This window comes from Bombina bombina, chromosome 5 (genome assembly GCF_027579735.1).
Source record: "Bombina bombina isolate aBomBom1 chromosome 5, aBomBom1.pri, whole genome shotgun sequence".
In the NCBI taxonomy this organism is placed as follows: Eukaryota; Metazoa; Chordata; class Amphibia; order Anura; family Bombinatoridae; genus Bombina; species Bombina bombina.
The window spans coordinates 1,051,590,775-1,051,607,277 of record NC_069503.1 but is presented as its reverse complement, the minus strand read 5'-3'; the positions used below and the strand labels follow the sequence as shown (position 1 = coordinate 1,051,607,277).

At 43.3% G+C, this 16,503-nt stretch overlaps 1 protein-coding gene across 2 annotated transcripts in view; it reads left to right on the top strand.

Annotated features, from left to right (window-relative positions):
* Positions 1-16,503, top strand: part of TAF2 (TATA-box binding protein associated factor 2) — a 382,948-nt gene that overhangs the window by 328,580 nt on the left and 37,865 nt on the right. Inside the window, exon 25 of one of the 2 annotated variants that reach the window (XM_053715318.1) lies at positions 7,419-7,509. In XM_053715318.1, the coding sequence (XP_053571293.1) occupies positions 7,419-7,509 (91 nt within the window). Of the gene's footprint in view, positions 1-7,403; positions 7,510-16,503 lie in introns of both variants that reach the window. The other variant, XM_053715317.1, reaches the window with a different exon arrangement.

Here is a 16,503-nt window from a genome sequence, read left to right as displayed (position 1 = left end):
GATATTATGTTGAAGACAGACTTCTAGTCTATTTGTTATCTTTTCTGGTTTCAGGAAAGGTCAGAAGGCTTCTGCCTTTTCTTTGGCATCTTGGTTAAAGCTTTTGATTCATCATGCTTATTTGGAGTCGGGTTAATCCCCGCCTCTGAGGATTACGGCTCATTCTACTAGGTCAGTTTCTACTTCCTGGACTTTTAAGAATGAAGCTTCTGTTGATCAGATTTGCAAAGCAATGACTTGGTCTTCTTTGCATACTTTTACTAAATTCTACCATTTTGATGTTTTCTCTTCTTCAGAAGCAGTTTTTGGTAGAATAGTACTTCAGGCAGCTGTTTCATTTTGATTCTTCTGCTTATATTTCAGTTTTTTTCATTATAAAAATTGAAACTTTTGATTTGGGTAGTGGATTAATTTTTTCAGCGGAATTGGCTGTCTTTATTTCTCCAACATAGGTGTGTCCGGTCCACGGCGTCATCCTTACTTGTGGGATATTCTCTTCCCCAACAGGAAATGGCAAAGAGCCCAGCAAAGCTGGTCACATGATCCCTCCTAGGCTCCGCCTACCCCAGTCATTCTCTTTGCCGTTGTACAGGCAACATCTCCACGGAGATGGCTTAGAGTTTTTTAGTGTTTAACTGTAGTTTTTATTATTCAATCAAGAGTTTGTTATTTTAAAATAGTGCTGGTATGTACTATTTACTCAGAAACAGAAAAGAGATGAAGATTTCTGTTTGTATGAGGAAAATGATTTTAGCAACCGTCACTAAAATCCATGGCTGTTCCACACAGGACTGTTGAGAGCAATTAACTTCAGTTGGGGGAACAGTGAGCAGTCTCTTGCTGCTTGAGGTATGACACATTCTAACAAGACGATGTAATGCTGGAAGCTGTCATTTTCCCTATGGGATCCGGTAAGCCATGTTTATTACGATCGTAAATAAGGGCTTCAAAAAGGGCTTATTAAGACTGTAGACTCTTTCTGGGCTAAATCGATTCATTATTAACACATATTTAGCCTTGAGGAATCATTTTATCTGGGTATTTTGATATATAATATCGGCAGGCACTGTTTTAGACACCTTATTCTTTAGGGGCTTTCCCAAAGCATAGGCAGAGCCTCATTTTCGCGCCGGTGTTGCGCACTTGTTTTTGAGAGGCATGGCATGCAGTCGCATGTGAGAGGAGCTCTGATACTTAGAAAAGACTTTCTGAAGGCGTCATTTGGTATCGTATTCCCCTTGGGGCTTGGTTGGGTCTCAGCAAAGCAGATACCAGGGACTGTAAAGGGGTTAAAGTTAAAAACGGCTCCGGTTCCGTTATTTTAAGAGTTAAAGCTTCCAAATTTGGTGTGCAATACTTTTAAGGCTTTAAGACACTGTGGTGAAAATTTGGTGAATTTTGAACAATTCCTTCATGTTTTTTCGCAATTGCAGTAATAAAGTGTGTTCAGTTTAAAATTTAAAGTGACAGTAACGGTTTTATTTTAAAACGTTTTTTGTACTTTGTTATCAAGTTTATGCCTGTTTAACATGTCTGAACTACCAGATAGACTGTGTTCTGAATGTGGGGAAGCCAGAATTCCTATTCATTTAAATAAATGTGATTTATGTGACAATGACAATGATGCCCAAGATGATTCCTCAAGTGAGGGGAGTAAGCATGGTACTGCATCATTCCCTCCTTCGTCTACACGAGTCTTGCCCACTCAGGAGGCCCCTAGTACATCTAGCGCGCCAATACTCCTTACTATGCAACAATTAACGGCTGTAATGGATAATTCTGTCAAAAACATTTTAGCCAAAATGAACCCTTATCAGCGTAAGCGCGACTGCTCTGTTTTAGATACTGAAGAGCATGACGACGCTGATAATAATATTTCTGAAGGGCCCCTAACCCAGTCTGATGGGGCCAGGGAGGTTTTGTCTGAGGGAGAAATTACTGATTCAGGGAACATTTCTCAACAAGCTGAACCTGATGTGATTGCATTTAAATTTAAGTTGGAACATCTCCGCATTCTGCTTAAGGAGGTATTATCCACTCTGGATGATTGTGACAAGTTGGTCATCCCAGAGAAACTATGTAAAATGGACAAGTTCCTAGAGGTGCCGGGGCTCCCAGAAGCTTTTCCTATACCCAAGCGGGTGGCGGACATTGTTAATAAAGAATGGGAAAGGCCCGGTATTCCTTTCGTCCCTCCCCCCATATTTAAAAAATTGTTTCCTATGGTCGACCCCAGAAAGGACTTATGGCAGACAGTCCCCAAGGTCGAGGGAGCGGTTTCCACTTTAAACAAACGCACCACTATACCCATAGAGGATAGTTGTGCTTTCAAAGATCCTATGGATAAAAAATTAGAAGGTTTGCTTAAAAAGATGTTTGTTCAGCAGGGTTACCTTCTACAACCAATTTCATGCATTGTCCCTGTCGCTACAGCCGCATGTTTCTGGTTCGATGAGCTGATAAAGGCGGTCGATAGGGATTCTTCTCCTTATGAGGAGATTATGGACAGAATCAATGCTCTTAAATTGGCTAATTCTTTCACCCTAGACGCCACTTTGCAATTGGCTAGGTTAGCGGCTAAGAATTCTGGGTTTGCTATTGTGGCGCGCAGAGCGCTTTGGTTGAAATCTTGGTCGGCTGATGCGTCTTCCAAGAACAAGCTACTTAACATTCCTTTCAAGGGGAAAACGCTGTTTGGCCCTGACTTGAAAGAGATTATCTCTGATATCACTGGGGGTAAGGGCCACGCCCTTCCTCAGGATCGGCCTTTCAAGGCAAAAAATAAACCTAATTTTCGTCCCTTTCGTAGAAACGGACCAGCCCAAAGTGCTACGTCCTCTAAGCAAGAGGGTAATACTTCTCAAGCCAAGCCAGCTTGGAGACCAATGCAAGGCTGGAACAAGGGTAAGCAGGCCAAGAAACCTGCCACTGCTACCAAGACAGCATGAAATGTTGGCCCCCGATCCGGGACCGGATCTGGTGGGGGGCAGACTCTCTCTCTTCGCTCAGGCTTGGGCAAGAGATGTTCTGGATCCTTGGGCGCTAGAAATAGTCTACCAAGGTTATCTTCTGGAATTCAAGGGACTTCCCCCAAGGGGGAGGTTCCACAGGTCTCAGTTGTCTTCAGACCACATAAAAAGACAGGCATTCTTACATTGTGTAGAAGACCTGTTAAAAATGGGAGTGATTCATCCTGTTCCATTAAGAGAACAAGGGATGGGATTCTACTCCAATCTGTTCATAGTTCCCAAAAAAGAGGGAACGTTCAGACCAATCTTAGATCTCAAGATCTTAAACAAGTTTCTCAAGGTTCCATCGTTCAAGATGGAAACCATTCGAACTATTCTTCCTTCCATCCAGGAAGGTCAATTCATGACCACGGTGGATTTAAAGGATGCGTATCTACATATTCCTATCCACAAGGAACATCATCGGTTCCTGAGGTTCGCATTCCTGGACAAACATTACCAGTTCGTGGCGCTTCCTTTCGGATTAGCCACTGCTCCAAGGATTTTCACAAAGGTACTAGGGTCCCTTCTAGCTGTGCTAAGACCAAGGGGCATTGCTGTAGTACCTTACTTGGACGACATTCTAATTCAAGCGTCGTCCCTTCCTCAAGCAAAGGCTCACACGGACATTGTCCTGGCCTTTCTCAGATCTCACGGATGGAAAGTGAACGTGGAAAAGAGTTCTCTATCTCCGTCAACAAGGGTTCCCTTCTTGGGAACAATAATAGACTCCTTAGAAATGAGGATTTTTCTGACAGAGGCCAGAAAAACAAAACTTCTAGACTCTTGTCGGATACTTCATTCCGTTCCTCTTCCTTCCATAGCTCAGTGCATGGAAGTGATCGGGTTGATGGTAGCGGCAATGGACATAGTTCCTTTTGCGCGCATTCATCTAAGACCATTACAACTGTGCATGCTCAGTCAGTGGAATGGGGACTATACAGACTTGTCTCCGAAGATACAAGTAAATCAGAGGACCAGAGACTCACTCCGTTGGTGGCTGTCCCTGGACAACCTGTCACGAGGGATGACATTCCGCAGACCAGAGTGGGTCATTGTCACGACCGACGCCAGTCTGATGGGCTGGGGCGCGGTCTGGGGATCCCTGAAAGCTCAGGGTCTTTGGTCTCGGGAAGAATCTCTGTTACCGATAAATATTCTGGAACTGAGAGCGATATTCAATGCTCTCAAGGCTTGGCCTCAGCTAGCGAGGGCCAAGTTCATACGGTTTCAATCAGACAACATGACAACTGTTGCGTACATCAACCATCAGGGGGGAACAAGGAGTTCCCTGGCGATGGAAGAAGTGACCAAAATCATTCTATGGGCGGAGTCTCACTCCTGCCACCTGTCTGCTATCCACATCCCAGGAGTGGAAAATTGGGAAGCGGATTTTCTGAGTCGTCAGACATTGCATCCGGGGGAGTGGGAACTCCATCCGGAAATCTTTGCCCAAGTCACTCAGCTGTGGGGCATTCCAGACATGGATCTGATGGCCTCTCGTCAGAACTGCAAAGTTCCTTGCTACGGGTCCAGATCCAGGGATCCCAAGGCGGCTCTAGTGGATGCACTAGTAGCACCTTGGACCTTCAAACTAGCTTATGTGTTCCCGCCGTTTCCTCTCATCCCCAGGCTGGTAGCCAGGATCAATCAGGAGAGGGCGTCGGTGATCTTGATAGCTCCTGCGTGGCCACGCAGGACTTGGTTTGCAGATCTGGTGAATATGTCATCGGCTCCACCTTGGAAGCTACCTTTGAGACGAGACCTTCTTGTTCAGGGTCCGTTCGAACATCCGAATCTGGTTTCACTCCAGCTGACTGCTTGGAGATTGAACGCTTGATCTTATCGAAGCGAGGGTTCTCAGATTCTGTTATCGATACTCTTGTTCAGGCCAGAAAGCCTGTAACTAGAAAGATTTACCACAAAATTTGGAAAAAATATATCTGTTGGTGTGAATCTAAAGGATTCCCTTGGGACAAGGTTAAGATTCCTAGGATTCTATCCTTCCTTCAAGAAGGATTGGAAAAAGGATTATCTGCAAGTTCCCTGAAGGGACAGATTTCTGCCTTGTCTGTGTTACTTCACAAAAAGCTGGCCGCTGTGCCAGATGTTCAAGCCTTTGTTCAGGCTCTGGTTAGAATTAAGCCTGTTTACAAACCTTTGACTCCTCCTTGGAGTCTCAATTTAGTTCTTTCAGTTCTTCAGGGGGTTCCGTTTGAACCCTTACATTCCGTTGATATTAAGTTATTATCTTGGAAAGTTTTGTTTTTAGTTGCAATTTCTTCTGCTAGAAGAGTTTCAGAATTATCTGCTCTGCAGTGTTCTCCTCCTTATCTGGTGTTCCATGCAGATAAGGTGGTTTTACGTACTAAACCTGGTTTTCTTCCAAAAGTTGTTTCTAACAAAAACATTAACCAGGAGATTATCGTACCTTCTCTGTGTCCGAAACCAGTTTCAAAGAAGGAACGTTTGTTGCACAATTTGGATGTTGTTCGCGCTCTAAAATTCTATTTAGATGCTACAAAGGATTTTAGACAAACATCTTCCTTGTTTGTTGTTTATTCCGGTAAAAGGAGAGGTCAAAAAGCAACTTCTACCTCTCTCTCTTTTTGGATTAAAAGCATCATCAGATTGGCTTACGAGACTGCCGGGCGGCAGCCTCCCGAAAGAATCACAGCTCATTCCACTAGGGCTGTGGCTTCCACATGGGCCTTCAAGAACGAGGCTTCTGTTGATCAGATATGTAGGGCAGCGACTTGGTCTTCACTGCACACTTTTACCAAATTTTACAAGTTTGATACTTTTGCTTCTTCTGAGGCTATTTTTGGGAGAAAGGTTTTGCAAGCCGTGGTGCCTTCCATTTAGGTGACCTGATTTGCTCCCTCCCTTCATCCGTGTCCTAAAGCTTTGGTATTGGTTCCCACAAGTAAGGATGACGCCGTGGACCGGACACACCTATGTTGGAGAAAACAGAATTTATGTTTACCTGATAAATTACTTTCTCCAACGGTGTGTCCGGTCCACGGCCCGCCCTGGTTTTTTTAATCAGGTCTGATAATTTATTTTCTTTAACTACAGTCACCACGGTACCATATGGTTTCTCCTATGCAAATATTCCTCCTTAACGTCGGTCGAATGACTGGGGTAGGCGGAGCCTAGGAGGGATCATGTGACCAGCTTTGCTGGGCTCTTTGCCATTTCCTGTTGGGGAAGAGAATATCCCACAAGTAAGGATGACGCCGTGGACCGGACACACCGTTGGAGAAAGTAATTTATCAGGTAAACATAAATTCTGTTTTTATCCCTCCCTCTCTAGTGACTCTTGCGTGGAAGTTCCACATCTTGGGTATCTGCTATCCCATACGTCACTAGCTCATGGACTTTTGCTAATTACATGAAAGAAAACATAATTTATGTAAGAACTTACCTGATAAATTCATTTCTTTCATATTAGCAAGAGTCCATGAGGCCCACCCTTTTTGTGGTGGTTATGATTTTTTTGTATAAAGCACAATTATTCCAATTCCTTATTTTTTGATGCTTTCGCTCCTTTCTTATCACCCCACTTCTTGGCTATTCGTTAAACTGAATTGTGGGTGTGGTGAAGGGTGTATTTATAGGCATTTTAAGGTTTGGGAAACTTTGCCCCTCCTGGTAGGAATGTATATCCCATACGTCACTAGCTCATGGACTCTTGCTAATATGAAAGAAATGAATTTATCAGGTAAGTTCTTACATAAATTATGTTTTTTGCTTTTCAAATAAAGATAGTAAGAGAATGAAGAAAATTGATAATAGGAGCAAATGAGAAAGTTGCTTAAAATTACATGCTCTATCTGAATCATAGAAGAAAAAATGTGTGTTCAGTGTCCCTACTTTTTACCACTGTGATTACCTTGTATCTAAGCCTCTGCAGACTGCCTCTTATTTCTTGGTTTTTGACAGACTTGCATTGTAGCCAATCAGTGCCCTCTTATAAGTAACTCCATGGCCGTTGTGCACAGTGTTTTCTATATGGCACACATGAACTAACGCCCTCTAGCTGTGAAAAACTGTCAAATGCATTCAGATAAGAGGTGGCCTTCAAGGGCTTCAAAATTAGCATATGAGCCTACCTAGGTTTAGCTTTAAGCTAAGAATTCCAATAGAACAAAGCAAATTTGATGATACAAGTAAATTGGAAAGTTGTTTGAAATTACATGCCCTATCTGAATCATGAAAGTTTAATTTTGACTAGACTGTCCATTTAATGTTGCACTTCATCAAAAGAACAGTTTACAAGGTCAGCTTCTAGTTTCTTAGAATTAGCACGGAGTATAACATCCCCAATATATCATCATCTGACTAACATTAGCTTGTTTTGTTTGTATGATTCCCTTTTAATTTCTTTCTCAGTTTCCCAACCCTCAGGAAGAAGAGGAAATTGATATGGATACTGTCCACGACAGTCAAGCTTTTATATATCACCATTTAAATATGTTGGAAAGACCATCAACACCAGGTAATGAATTCAAGTGTCATATTGTCCATATATTAAAGATTTTTAATGCTACATTTAAGTCTTCTTCCAAACACCATTTAGAGTATATTTGAATATGAATATTGCAGTTTTAAAGGGTCATTTAAAGACTAAAGCTTTCTGTCACACATGCGTACAGGCTTTTAAAGGGACAGTACACCGTAAAATTGCTTTTCCCTTAATGTGTTTTCAATTACTGGTTATACCAACAGAAGAGTATAAAATGTAGGATACATTGATCTGTTTTATTTTTGTATATGAAATAGCTCGTTTTTGTTTATTATTTTTTTACCACCACAACCAACCAAAATGGGTTGAGCTTGCAGGGAAATCAGATCTCCTTATATTATCTTTTTCTTTACAGACACATGTGCTTACATATCTCTGACTATATAAAAAAATTCCCAATACTTAGACCCTGATATTCAAAACCTCTCTGCTCAAGTGAGATTTTCTAAAACGATCCTCCAGCATTGCAAGATCCCTAGTGAGATTTTGCTTTACTTCTCCAAGGGGCATTCCCTGCATTTCTGTATGTGATGGAGAGACAAGCCCAGTGCAATATAACACTACATGACATGACTGTTCTGCTGCATTTACACTTTGTGCTTTCTATTTTATATCACTTTACACTTCAGATTAAATTTTATTATATTTGAACTTTGCACTTTCTATTTCTCTTGCAAGATGTATCGAGTCCACGGATTTATCCAATACTTGTGGGATATTCTCCTTCCCAACAGGAAGTGGCAAAGAGAGCACCCACAGCAGAGCTGTCTATATAGCTCCTCCCCTAACTCCACCCCCCAGTCATTCTCTTTGCCTGCTCTAAGCAAGAAGGAAGGGTAAAGTGATGTGGTGACAAAAGTGTTAGTTTTTATTTTCTCAAGCAAGAGTTTGTTATTTTAAATGGTACCGGTGTGTACTATTTACTCTCAAGCAGAAAAGAGATGAAGATTTCTGCATGGAGGATGATGATCTTAGCATTTTTGTAACTAAGATACACTTCTGTTCCCACAGAGGCTGAGGAGTACAGGAAACTTCAGATGGGGAACGGTTTGCATGTTATGCTGCACTGAGGTATGTTCAGTCATTTTTTTTCTTGAAACACTGATATTTTAAGAAAAGGCTGACAGTATCCCCATGAGGGGAAGGGTAAGATGTATTCAGAGACTTAGTGTGGAATTACCAGCTTGCATAAGGGCTAAATTAATCCTGGTTGACACTTATTTGGTTAAGAAGGCTAACGTTTTTATTAGGAATTGGAAAACTTTTTTTGAGGGACTGTTGGAGGTTCATTTGGCTTATTTAAGGTTTTTTAACCCACATGGCTAGCTTGAAACACTTTAGTGTGTTTCTTTAAGGCCCCACAGACATCGATTGAGGTGGGAGGGGCCTATTTTCGCGCCTCAGTTGCGCAGTTGTTTTTTCATTGCAAGTCTTCAAGCTGCTACACCGGAGGGTCCTGCTGTAATTTAAGGGCCAAAAAGAAGTATTTTTCCCACAAAATCAACCCCTAAGGGCAGGTAGGCGCCACAGCAGAGCTGTGGCAAGAAGCTGACTGTTTTTTTCCGGTTATTGACGTTTTGTCAATCCGGTTTTTGCATTAAGGGGTTAAATGTTTATTTTGCTGGTGGGGCAATCTTACTAAAGCTTTATGAATACACTGTAAAAATTTTGTAAAGTTTGCTGCATTTTTAGACTGTTTTGCAGAACGTGTGCACATTGTTTTCTCTTAAAGGCACAGTACCGTTATTTCTAATTGTTGTTTTTACTTTGAATAAAGTGTTTTCCAAGCTTGCTTGTTTCATTACTAGCCTGTTAAACATGTCTGACATCAAGGAAACTCCTTGTTCAATATGTTTATAAGCCATTGTGGAACCCCCTCTTAGAATGTGAAATTTTAAAGAGCATATTGTAGCCCTTAAAAATGTAGCGCTAGAGGATTCTCAGACAGAAAGGAATTAGGTTATGCCATCTAGTTCTCCCCAAGTGTCACAACCAGTAACACCCGCACAAGTGACGCCAAGTACCTCTAGTGCGTCTACTTCATTTACCTTACAAGACATGGCAGCAGTTATGAATTCTACCCTCACAGAGTTTTTTTCTAAACTGCCTGGGTTGCAAGGGAAGCGTGATAGCTCTGGGTTAAGAACAAATGCCGAGCTTTCTGACGCTTTAGTAGCCGTATCCGATATTCCCTCACAATGTTCTGAGATAGGAATGAGGGATTTGCTGTCTGAGGGAGAGATTTCTGATTCAGGGAAGACGCTCCCTCAGACGGACTCTGATATGACGGCCTTTAAATTCAAGCTAGAACACCTCCGCTTGTTGCTCAGGGAGGTATTGGCGACTCTGGATGATTGTGACCCTATTGTGGTTCCAGAGAAATTGTGTAAAATGGACAAATACTTAGAGGTTCCTGTTTACACTGATGTTTTTCCGGTCCCTAAGAGGATTGCGGATATTGTTTCTAAGGAGTGGGATAGACCAGGTATACCGTTCGCTCCCCCTCCTACTTTTAAGAAAATGTTTCCCATATCTGACACCATGCGGGACTCGTGGCAGACAGTCCCTAAGGTGGAGGGAGCTGTTTCTACAGTAGCTAAACGTACAACTATACCTATTGAAGACAGTTGTGCTTTCAAAGATCCTATGGATAAAAAATTAGAGGGTCTCCTAAAGAAAATTTTTGTTCATCAAGGTTTTCTTCTCCAACCTATTGCATGCATTGTTCCTGTAACCACTGCAGCTGCTTTTTGGTTTGAGGCTCTAGAAGAGGCTCTCCAGAGGGAGACCCCATTAGATGATATTCTGGATAGAACTAAGGCTCTTAAGCTGGCTAATTCTTTCATTACAGATGCTGCTTTTCAACTGGCTAAATTAGCGGCAAAAATTCAGGTTTTGCCATTTTAGCGCGTAGAGCGTTATGGCTCAAGTCCTGGTCAGCTGATGCGTCATCAAAATCAAAGCTTTTGACCATCCCTTTCAAAGGAAAGACCCTATTCGGGCCTGAACTGAAGGAAATTATTTCAGACATCACTGGAGGGAAGGGCCATACCCTCCCTCAGGATAAAACTTCAAGAGTGGTCCCGCTTCAGCTTCCCCTGCTGCAAAGCAAGAGGGGAATTTTGCTCAATCCAAGTCAGTCTGGAGACCTAACCAGGCTTGGAACAAGGGTAAACAGGCCAAGAAGCCTGCAGCTGCCTCCAAGACAGCATGAAGGGGTAGCCCCCGATCCGGGACCGGATCTAGTAGGGGGCAGACTCTCTTCGCTCAGACTTGGGCAAGAGATGTTCACGATTCCTGGGCTTTAGAAATTGTTTCCCAGGGATATCTTCTGGACTTCAAAGATTCCCCCCCAAGGGGGAGATTTCACATTTCTCAATTGTCTGCAAACCAGACAAAAAGAGAGGCGTTCTTACGCTGTGTAGAAGACCTACATACCATGGGAGTGATTCACCCGGTTCCAAGAGCGGAACAGGGGCAAGGGTTTTACTCCAACCTGTTTGTGGTTCCCAAAAAAGAAGGAACTTTCAGACCAATCTTGGATCTCAAGATCCTAAACAAATTCCTCAGAGTCCCGTCTTTCAAGATGGAGACTATTTGGACTATTCTGCCACTGATCCAGGAAGGTCAATATATGACCACCGTGGACTTAAAGGATGCGTATCTACACATCCCTATCCACAGAGATCATCACCGATTTCTCAGGTTCGCCTTTCTGGACAGACATTACCAGTTTGTGGCCCTTCCCTTCGGGTTGGCCACGGCTCCCAGGATTTTCACAAAAGTGCTAGGGTCCCTTCTAGCGGTTCTAAGACCGTGGGGCATAGCAGTGGCGCCTTATCTAGACGACATCTTAATTCAAGCGTCAACTTTCCAACTAGCCAAGTCTCACACGGACATCGTGTTGGCTTTTCTGAGATCTCATGGGTGGAAGGTGAACATAAAAAAGAGTTCTTTCTTCCCTCTCACAAGAGTCTCCTTCCTAGGAACTCTGATAGACTCGGTAGAAATGAAAATATTTCTGACGGAGGTCAGGAAATTAAAACTCGTAAACACTTGCCGAGCTCTTCATTCCATTCCTCGGCCGTCAGTGGCTCAGTGTATGGAGGTAATCGGACTCATGGTAGCGGCAATGGACATAGTTCCGTTTGCTCGCTTACACCTCAGACCACTGCAACTACGCATGCTCGAACAGTGGAATGGGGATTATGCAGATTTATCTCCTCAGATAGATGGGTCATAGTTACGACAGATGCCAGCCTGATGGGCTGGGGTGCAGTCTGGAACTCCCTGAAAGCTCAGGGGTTATGGTCTCAGGAGGAGACTCTCCTCCCGATAAATATTCTGGAACTGAGAGGGATATTCAATGCGCATCAGGCATGGCCTCAACTGGCTGCGGCCAAATTCATCAGATTTCAGTCGGACAACATCACGACTGTTGCTTATATCAATCATCAAGGGGGAACAAGGAGTTCTCTAGCGATGACAGAGGTTTCCAAAATAATCCGATGGGCAGAGACTCACTCTTGCCATCTTTCAGCGATCCATATCCCAGGGGTAGAGAACTGGGAGGCGGATTTCCTAAGTCGTCAGACTTTTCATCCGGGGGAGTGGGAGCTCCATCCTGAGGTGTTTGCCCAACTAATTCAGCTATGGGGCACACCAGAATTGGATCTGATGGCGTCTCGTCAGAACGCCAAGCTTCCTTGTTACGGGTCCAGGTCAAGGGATCCCCAGGCAGTGCTGATAGATGCTCTAGCAGTGCCCTGGTCCTTCAACCTGGCCTATGTGTTTCCACCATTCCCTCTCCTTCCTCGTCTGATTGCCAGAATCAAGCAGGAGAGAGCTTCAGGGATTTTGATAGCACCTGCGTGGCCACGCAGGACTTGGTATGCGGACCTGGTGGACATGTCATCCGTCCCACCATGGACTCTGCCGCTAAGGCAGGACCTTCTGATTCAAGGTCCATTCAAGCATCCAAACCTACTTTCTCTGCATCTGACTGCTTGGAGATTGAACGCTTGATTTTAGCAAAGCGTGGTTTCTCTGAATCGGTCATTGATACCTTGATTCAGGCTCAAAAGCCTGTCACCAGGAAAATCTATCATAAGATATGGCGTAAATATCTTTACTGGTGTGATTCCAAGGGTTACTCATGGAGTAAGATCAGGATTCCTAGGCTATTATCTTTTCTCCAAGAAGGATTGGAGAAGGGATTATCAGCTAGTTCCTTAAAGGGACAAATATCTGCTTTGTCTATCCTTTTACACAAGCGTCTGGCAGATGTTCCAGACGTTCAGGCGTTTTGTCAGGCTTTAGTTAGACTCAAGCCTGTGTTTAAAGCTGTTGCTCCGCCATGGAGTTTAAATTTGGTTCTTAAAGTTCTTCAAGGGGTTCCGTTTGAACCTATGCATTCCATAGATATTAAGCTCTTATCTTGGAAAGTTCTTTTTTTAGTAGCTGTCTCTTCGGCTCGAAGAGTTTCAGAGACATCTGCTTTACAGTGTGACTCACCTTATCATGTTTTCCATGCGGATAAGGTGGTTTTGCGTACCAAACCTGGATTTCTTCCTAAGGTTGTTTCTAATTGGAATATCAATCAGGAAATTGTTGTTCCTTCTCTGTGTTCTAATCCTTCTTCCAAGAAGGAGCAGCGTCTGTTGCACAACCTAGATGTGGTTCGTGCTTTGAAGTTCTACTTACAAGCAACTAAAGATTTTCGTCAAACATCTTCATTGTTTGTTGTCTATTCTGGACAGCGGAGAGGTCAAAAGGCTACGGCAACCTCTCTTTCTTTTTGGATGAAAAGCATCATCCTTTTGGCTTATGAGACTGCTGGCCAGCAGCCTCCTGAAAGGATTACAGCTCACTCTACTAGAGCGGGGGCTTCCACATGGGCTTTTAAAAATGAGGCTTCTGTTGAACAGATTTGTAAGGCGGCGACTTGGTCTTCGCTTCATACTTTTTCCAAATTTTATAAATTTGATACTTTTGCTTCTTCAGAGGCTATTTTTGGGAGAAAAGTTCTACAAGCAGTGGTGCCTTCCGTTTAGGTACCTGTCTTGTCCCTCCCTTCATCCGTGTCCTAAAGCTTTTTTTTTTTTTATCCCACAAGTATTGGATGAATCCGTGGACTCGATACATCTTGCAAGAGAAAACCGAATTTATGCTTACCTGATAAATTTCTTTCTCTTGCGATGTATCGAGTCCACGGCCCGCCCTGTCTATTTAAGACAGGTAGTATTTTTTATTATAAAACTTCAGTCACCTCTGCACCCTGTAGTTTCTGCTTTTTCTTCCTAGCCTTCGGTCGAATGACTGGGGGGTGGAGTTAGGGGAGGAGCTATATAGACAGCTCTGCTGTGGGTGCTCTCTTTGCTACTTCCTGTTGGGAAGGAGAATATCCCACAAGTATTGGATGAATCCGTGGACTCGATACATCGCAAGAGAAAGAAATTTATCAGGTAAGCATAAATTCTGTTTTTGTATTTTATTTTGTATACAGTAGTGTATTTAGGATTGTCACTTTACAAATTCTGATTATGCCATCACAGTGTCTGTGTAACTTTAATAACAAATTAGGCTCAAGCTTTGTATATTTATGTGTATTTTCTTTTACAAGATACGATGAGTCCACGGATTTCATCCTTTCTTATGGGATATGACTTCCTGGTTAACAGGAGGAGGCAAAGAGCACCACAGCAGAGCTGTATATATAGCTCCTCCCTTCCCTCCCACTCCAGTCATTCTTTTTGCCTGTGTTAGAAATAGGAAGCGGTAAAGTGAGGTGTTAGTTTAGTTTCTTCAATCAAGAGTTTTTTTATTTTTAAATGGTGCCAGTGAGTACTATTTTATTACAGGGAGCTACAACAGCATTGGGAACTGGTGGATTTACATTTCACTGCGCCTCCCAGATTGTATTCTGCCCTTCTTAAAATGGTCTTAGCCATTCTAACTAAGGCCCTGTATGTCTCCACAGACGGACAAGAAGATACTGAAGACTTCTTTTGAGCTGTGGGACGATTCATGCAGTTCTTTTCCTGGGACAGCCTTAACCCCGATTTTTGGCCAGGACCTCCATACAGGGGTTAAGGAGGATGTAGTGGGGGTGGATAGCTTGGGTCGCTCAGGGCACATATGTGTATGTGGGAGCGCATATGGACTTGGACTGACGCTGGGAGATTTCATTATGTCTGACCTAAGAGCGGGGCTTGCCTCCGGTGTTCACTGAGGGGTTCCGTTTGATATTATGGTCACTTGCAAACCGCATGGTTTTTATTTCATAGCGCTTTTTAGACTGTGGAGCGTGAGGCTTGAGGGTATGTGATATGGCCGTTACACTGAGATTGCAGTGAAATGAGCCATTCTCTATGATGTGGGGTTTAGTGCCGCCCACGAAGGGCGGAGTTTGTTTCCTGCGCTCCGGATGCCGCGCTTCTGTTTTTCTCCTACGCTACTGTTGCTGAGAGTGTTGTCGGAGCTTCTCTTCTGCTGGGACCGCATGGGTTAATGTTATAGAGCAAGCGGTCTTAGGCAGTGTGTGTTTGACATTGGAAACAACTTTGAGGGGGCAGGTAGGCGCCTCAGCAGAGCTGTTGAGGCTGCAGAGGCTAGTTTTACGATCCGGTACTCTGTAAAGTTATATTACTTGATCGCATTTTTTATTTCCCTCTGATTTTTTTTCAGTTTTAAATTAATCTTGATACCACATTAATTGCAAGGCAATTGTCATTTTTATGCTCAGTTGTTAAACGTACAGCTGCCCATTTTATTCAGAGCTGTTTATTAACACTTTAATTACAAGGCAAGACCAAGTCTGTGGTTTTCTCTGTACTAACATGGATTGACAGTTCCATGTTCATTATGTTTGAATGCAATTGTGGAACCTCCCGTTACCATTTGCCCCTTGTGTACTGAGAGGGCTTTACAGTTTAGGGAGCAAATGTTTTTTTATTCAGATTTAAATAAGGCGGATGCTTCTCAAGTTTCTAACGGTGAGAATCAGGGTATGCCAAATCTTTCTCACCCAAGCGTCACGGTCCCTAACGCCTACCCAGGCGCAGTCCAGTACCCCTGCAGCTTCACCTGCATTTACTTTACAGGACATAGCAGCTGTTATGTCCTCTACGCTGTCTGAAGCGTTCTCCTCTTTTCCCGTACTGCAAGGCAAACGTAGGAGGAAGGAAGACCCTGCAGCTAATACGACTTCAGATGCTTTAATAGCGAGGTCTGAAATGCCTTTACAGGGATCAGAATTGGAGCTCCTATCTGAAGGTGAACTTTCTGAATCGGATAGCGCTCTGCTTCCGATGGATTCGGAAGTGATGTCTTTCCGGTTTAAACTGGAACCCCTCCGCCTGTTATTGAAGGAGGTTTTGGTGACTCTGGACGACTGCGATTCATTCGTGGTCCCTCCAGAAAAATTGAGTAAGTTGGACAGATATCTGGAAGTCCCTTCTTATTCAGATGTTTTTCCGGTTCCTAAAAGAACTTCGGAAATTATTGCTAAGGAATGGGAGAGACCAGGTATACCATTTTCTCCCTCTCCCGTTTTCAGGAAGATGTATCCCATAGCGAATGCTATCAGGAATTCTTGGCAGACAGTACCTAAGGTGGAAGGTGCTATTTCCACTTTGGCTAAGCGAACTACGATCCCTATTGAGGATAGTTGTGCCTTTAAGGGACCCTATGGATAAGAAATTAGAGGGTCTTTTTAAGAAACTTTATGTTCATCAAGGATTACTTTTGCAGCCGGCAGCCTGCATTGTCACGGTTACCACTGCGGCTGCTTATTGGTTTGATGCTCTGGAGGAATTCTCTTAAAACTGAGACTCCTTTGGAAGAGATTCAGGACAGAATTAAAGACCTTAAGCTGGCTTATTCCTTTGCGACGGACGCTTCGCTGCAAATTACTAAGTTGACGGCTAAGAGTTCAGGGTTTTCAATCTTAGCACGTAGGGCCTTATG